The 6,378-nt window shown below is 25.8% G+C and overlaps 1 protein-coding gene and 1 non-coding gene across 2 annotated transcripts; one reads left to right on the top strand and one right to left on the bottom strand.

The window, feature by feature from the left end:
• Positions 1-189: 189 nt before the first annotated feature.
• LOC112686224 lies at positions 190-308 on the bottom strand. Its single transcript, XR_003148873.1, has one exon. It is a non-coding gene; the product is annotated as a 5S ribosomal RNA (ribosomal RNA).
• A 387-nt stretch (positions 309-695) lies between these two features.
• LOC112686218 (SCY1-like protein 2) lies at positions 696-5,083 on the top strand. Its single transcript, XM_025558420.1, has 12 exons — positions 696-897; positions 976-1,180; positions 1,243-1,537; positions 1,607-1,822; positions 1,886-1,999; positions 2,052-2,194; positions 2,265-2,424; positions 2,488-2,724; positions 3,235-3,367; positions 3,426-3,636; positions 3,744-3,902; positions 4,520-5,083. Exons 1-12 carry the CDS (start codon positions 771-773, stop codon positions 4,908-4,910), a joined length of 2,391 nt encoding a protein of 796 aa, XP_025414205.1. The 5' UTR covers positions 696-770; the 3' UTR covers positions 4,911-5,083.
• The last annotated feature ends 1,295 nt before the right edge of the window (positions 5,084-6,378 follow it).

The following is a 6,378-nucleotide window of genomic DNA, read 5'->3' as shown; positions in this document are numbered from 1 at the left end:
TCAATATTGTCTAGTGCTACAATAAAATTGAACCCAATTGATAGTGGTAATAATAATTATAATAAAGATATTTTATCTTTATTAAATATTTTAAATAAAAATTGAAGTAAGATAAAAACCATACACAGTTAAAACAAATTTCTCGCATCATATATAAATTTTATAAAACCAAAAGAAAAAAATAAAGGATGCCAACGGCACGTAGTGTTCCCAAGCGGTCACCCATCCAAGTACTAACTACGCCCGACGTTGCTTAACTTCAGTGATCGGACGAGAACTGGTGTATTCAACGTGGTATGGTCGTTGGCGATGGTTATGATGAGTACAGAGTTATTTATTATTGATCATCGTTTACATTTTAAAATTAACATATCGTATGGATTTTCTATTCATAATTTATCTATGATGTTGTATTCGGTGCCACTGTAGTTCAAGCTTTTACAGTAGATATCAAACCGTCAACTATCGTTAATCGACATTGAAATAAATACAAATTAATGCTATATAAGCGTATATTTCTAGGCATATACTAAATAGTCGTAAATTGCCGATAGAAGACTCAGAAACCAATTTTAAATTCCAAACACTGCAGTGTTAATAGTCATTATTATATTATTATCTTTGATAACAGTTTTCAATATTTTATCATATTTAATTTATCAGTGCTGCTATTAGTTATCAGCGTAATGATTCATTTTTTAAGTAATTTAGAACAATGAAATTTAAGATAAAATTTGTTTAATAAAATTTTGTTTTTGAACTCAATAAGTATGGATGTAATAAATAAATTTCGTTCTACTGTTACAAATACTATGTCACAGCTATCTACAGTACTTCCTGGTAATCCTGTTACTAGGGAGTATGAAGCTACAAAGCATATTGCAAGTGCTGGTATTGGTGTGTATATATATTTTGTTTTTTGTATTATTACCCAATCTATAATACACGTTTGATAAATCAATTATTTACGATAAGGTCTCCTTTGGAAAATCTATAGCGGTTACAAAAAATCAACACAACAACCGGCATCAATATTTCTATTAGAAAAAAGACAGTTGGATAAATGGTCAAAAACTGAACGAGAACACATAATAGAAGTCGTTAAAAAAGGTGTTGCCCAACTAACTAGACTTAAACATCCTCAAATTCTAACTGTTCAACATACTTTAGAAGAATCTAGGTCTATATGATTAGAGTATGTTTAATGTTAAGTAATATACTTATACAATTCTAAAATTCCAGAGAAAGCTTAGCTTTTGCGACAGAACCTGTATTCTGTAGTCTAGCTAATGTTCTTGGTAAAATGGAAAATACCCCACAGCCTGTACCAAAAGATTTTCAAGATTATAGTCTTTTTGATATTGATATTAAATATGGCCTAATGCAACTTGGTCAAGGTCTTACATTTTTACACAATGATGCTAAGCTTCTTCATCATAACCTCTGCCCAGAAAATGTCATAATTAATGAACAAGGTGCTTGGAAAATATTTGGTTTTGATTTTTGCTCTCATAGTACTAATCCAATCGATCCCAACGTAAGAATCAAATCAAATTGATTAACTCTGAATTAAAAACTAATTAATTTTATTTTGTTTGCATGATAGCCTACATGGTCTAGCTGGGAGTATAAAGTAGATGTTCATCCTTGGGCACAACCAAATTTAGACTATTTAGCACCAGAATTAGGATGTAGCCACAATCAAATTAAAGCCAATGATATGTTTTCATTGGGAATATTAATTTTTGCCATTTATAACAAAGGAAATGCACCATTACTAGCAAATCATGACTGGGCCACATATAAGCGCAATATGCAAGAAGTATAAAATTGATTGTATATTGATCAATTATGGTTTGTTTAATTGTAAATTTTCAATTTTCAGATTAAAAATAATACTCCTAATCTGTCAAATGTTGTTATTGGTCTCCGAGAACCTTTAAGTTTGTTATTAAGTTTTAGATCTGATGATAGACTTGATGAACATGAATTTTTAAAAGTAAGAAATTTATTTTTAATCTAAGTAAATACTAACCATTTTAATTCTATAGATAGAATTTTTTAATGATGTTGGTGTCAAAACTTTAAACTATTTGGATTCATTATTTCAATGGGATAATTTACAAAAATCACAATTTTATAAAGGCTTGCCTCAAATAATGGAAAAATTACCTCATAGAATTTGTCTTAATCGGTAACCAAAAATAAAATAAATATTTTGTTTGAATGAATCAAAGTAATATTTATTTATAAAAAATATCTAGGATTCTTCCATGTCTAGTAAAAGATTGTGTCAATCCTGTAATGATTCCATTTGTTTTGCCAAATATTTTCTATGTTTGTGAAAACTGTACTAAAGATGAGTTTATTAATCATGTTTTGCAATGCTTAAAGCCAATAATGAAAGTTCATGAACCAGTTCAAGTATGTACCTTATAACTACTATTTATTAAATAATCATAATTTTATTGTGTTCTGCTTTAATAGGTTCCATTCATTTTTCTTCAAAAAATGGAATTATTATTAAAATTAGCACCACCAGAAGACATAAAATCTGACATTTTACCAATGTTGTATAAAACATTGGAATTGGATTCAAAACCAGTTCAAGAAACTTGTCTATCAGTCATTCCATCACTAGCTGCTCTTGTAGATGGCCCTTCCATGAAAAATGCTTTATTACCAAGAATAAAAAGATTATGCTTGTCAACATCAGATCTTTCAGTATGTTAAATAAATGTATATGCAATTAAATATTTTATTAATCTAAAGATTAGATAATATATATATCAGTAGATTAAAATAATTAAATAATATGTTTAGTCTAATGCATAATATCTTATCAGACATTTGCTGTTAAGGAACTAAATCTGAGTAAAAAACCATGTATTCTAATTTTATTGAAGATTCTGAGCAGTGTGATAATTTGAATTTCCATTCATTTTTTTTCTATATAAATAATTTATAATATTATAACATTACTAAACATTGTTTTATAGATCAAAAATAGTATTTATTTCTTTACATAGGCATAGCAAATTAGATGAGAAGTTCAATATAAAAAAAAGACTACAGACTTAAATTCTTATTAATTTCTTTGGTACAATAGAAAAATTGTAAATTATGTTTAATTTCCCACATCAATAATTTATATTTATTAATTTTATATTGTTTTGATTTAATTAATTTTTTTTATGTATTATTTATATATTATATTTTTATTTAAATTTGTAGGTTCGTGTAAAATGCCTTGTATGCATAGGAAAATTAATTGAATATTTAGATAGATGGTTAGTACTGGATGATATAATTCCATTTTTACCCCAAATACCTTCCAAAGATCCTGCTGTAATTATGGGAATTTTAGGTAATAAAATTAAGCTTATTTTTTGTTTAAAGAATAATTTGATGTTTGTACATTGTAGGCGTCTATAGGATTATTCTTTCCCACAAAAAAATGAATATAACAAAAGAAACAATGGCTCTAAGTGTTTTACCATTTTTAATACCAATGTGTATTGAGAATACATTAACACTGAATCAATTTAATGTTTTAATATCCATTGTTAAAGAAATGGTAGCCAGTGTTGAAACTGAACATCGAGCTAAATTACAACAATTAAATGAACAAAATAGGTAAATAATCAATACTTATGTTTTGTAATTTATTTAATATTTTATTTAACTATTTTAATATAATTTGTTTTAATATTGAATTAAAATAATTTGTTAAATTTTTATAGAACAATTCCAAATAGTTTAATGTTAGAAAATGAAACAACTAAGTCAAATGGTTTAATAAATGAATTTCAATTTAAGAATCATACTGAAAAACCTTCCTTGCAATTATCTGGGTTTGATGATATAGCAAATAATTTATCATCCAACTATGATGACTCAAAGTATGTAGTTTATGTATTTGAAATCTTATGAATTATTTTTTAATTTAGAAAATATGAAAAATATATTTTGAACATTTGGTATTATGTACTGTATCAACATTAAAGCATCATAGATTTTCTATTATTTCACAGAAAAACATTATTAATTCACAATTTGTTATATTTGATATATTTTTAAATTGTTAATTTACTACAGTTAATCAGAGTTTGTGATTACATAATGTAATTTATTTATAAATTTGACCATTATTGAAAAGAAAGATGCTGTGAAACTCTTAAAAATTAGTGGTTTTTTTTATGTCATTTGCCAGAATTAAAAAAATTTAATTTTGTTCACATATTTCACTGTTTAAAATAAGATTTATTAGATTTGTTGTAATTTAAATATTTATAGTTTATATTTTTACTTAATTTCTTATCATCTTCTATGAAAATAAGATGATTATTAGAAATTTTGTTTTCTAAAATTAAAGAAATATGATTTCATGAGTAAAATGTATTAGAACACTGTTTTAATAATAATATTTTAATTCTTACAAATGTAACTAATGTAAATATTTTTAATGATGTCCATAAATGTAACAATTATAGAATTTTTTTTGTTTATTTTATTCTAGGGCAAAAAAATCTCAAGATGTATCATTCCAAATGTTCCAACAAGATTTTCCTCTTACTCCGAGAGTAGAAAAATCTAATAAAACCAATCCAGCACCTAAAGATCTCACATCTAGTTTAATTGATTCAAATATAAATCAAATTAGTTGGTCAAATAAAATAAAACCTACCACAAGTTCATTATCTCAATCAAAATCAATGGGATTTGAAAATAAACCAGCAAGTCTTCAAGGTAGATTATTAGGATTTGATAATAATTCATTTACTTCACAAAACAAACCAATGTCACTTCAAAATTCAGCAAATAATTGGAATGAGTTATGGACTAAACAGGAAGAAACTCAACATGTTAAACAGTTATCAATATCAGATATTAACGATTTATTAAGTTGATGATGGTAAATTATTCAAGCTACAAAACAGTGAATGTTACCTATTTTATTTATTAACTTTATTCAAGTATTTTTGTTCTTAAGATTTTTGTCAGTGAACCTATTTTTAGGGATGAGTATAATGATTCCTCAGTTTTTGATCATAATTATACTGTTACTATCACCTAACAAAAATTTAAGAATACATTTTTATAATTCTTGACTTAAAATTGAAATTGATTAACAATTTTTTGATTTTTATTATTGATATTTATTATTATTTTTCATTACTTTACTTACATGCTTTATATCAAGGCTACCTATACTATTTTGGGAGCGGACTATAATTTAAATAACATTTAGCTGGCGGGCCATCTTATGAACAAGATTTGCTTTTATTTATGTTTCTTCTATACATGTATAATTAAATAGATAAGTATTTAAATCAAACAAAGTTTTAAATTGCACATATTTTAATAATATACAAAAAAAACATCAGTGAGACTTATGAAGGGGGTTATTAGCTAATAATTTTTCAATATTAGGTGATAAATCTGATGTTGATTCATCAAATCTGAAATATGAAGCGCAGTTAATGTTATGTAATATTAATTTTTTACATTGGTTAGAGTAGAAAAAGCTTTTTTGTGAATATATATTAAGAATCAGATAGTCAAATCAGCTAGAAATCTTCAAGATTAAGATTACATACATTGCAGGGAAGTCTTACATTGGCTCTAATTTATAAAATTGTATTACATTTTCTAAAGACTGCTACTTTGGACCATACCAAAAAGCAGGCGTAAGTGACTGATTGTGGTTGCTATTTTTACGATATTTTGAATAATAATTTATCATCTAATCTCGCCAGGGATATATAAGACGACCATTTCTATAAACATAAAATTAATACCGATAACCTCGGGACTGATATATATATTTATGTGTTAAGGTGTATGACCGCATGGCAGTGAATGTTGACAGTCACTAGTGTATATTGACATTTACTGATGATTTTGGTGAATGTTATCAATTATTTCAAATATCTCACAATGCGGACATTTACCAGTATTTGTTGACATGCACAATAGTTATTTAATGAATGTTAACATGTCTGACAACATATTTAATTAAATAGATATCAAATTCATAAATAATTATAGTTTAACAAATTAATTTTTTAATATATAGTATTTTATAGTAATTTTTTATATATAGTTTTATTTATTTATTACAACAATCGAAAATGTTATCGATCCTACAAAATAATACAAAAATACCTTTTAAATACATCGTACTTCAAATGTGGTCAACATTTACCAAACACTGATGGTACATGTCAACAATCACTGGTGTATGAACGTGTTAAGACTATTTTGTCAACATTTACTACGATTTTTGGTAAATGTGAACATACATCGGTTACTGTCAACATTCACCTACTGCAGTCATATACCTTAACATATATAATATAAAATCTGTTATCAGAA

This window comes from Sipha flava, unplaced genomic scaffold, assembly GCF_003268045.1.
Source record: "Sipha flava isolate LNK unplaced genomic scaffold, YSA_version1 300_pilon_pilon, whole genome shotgun sequence".
NCBI classification, from domain to species: domain Eukaryota; kingdom Metazoa; phylum Arthropoda; class Insecta; order Hemiptera; family Aphididae; genus Sipha; species Sipha flava.
Note: the sequence above shows the minus strand (reverse complement) of the source record. Positions and strands in the feature narration are given on the sequence as shown.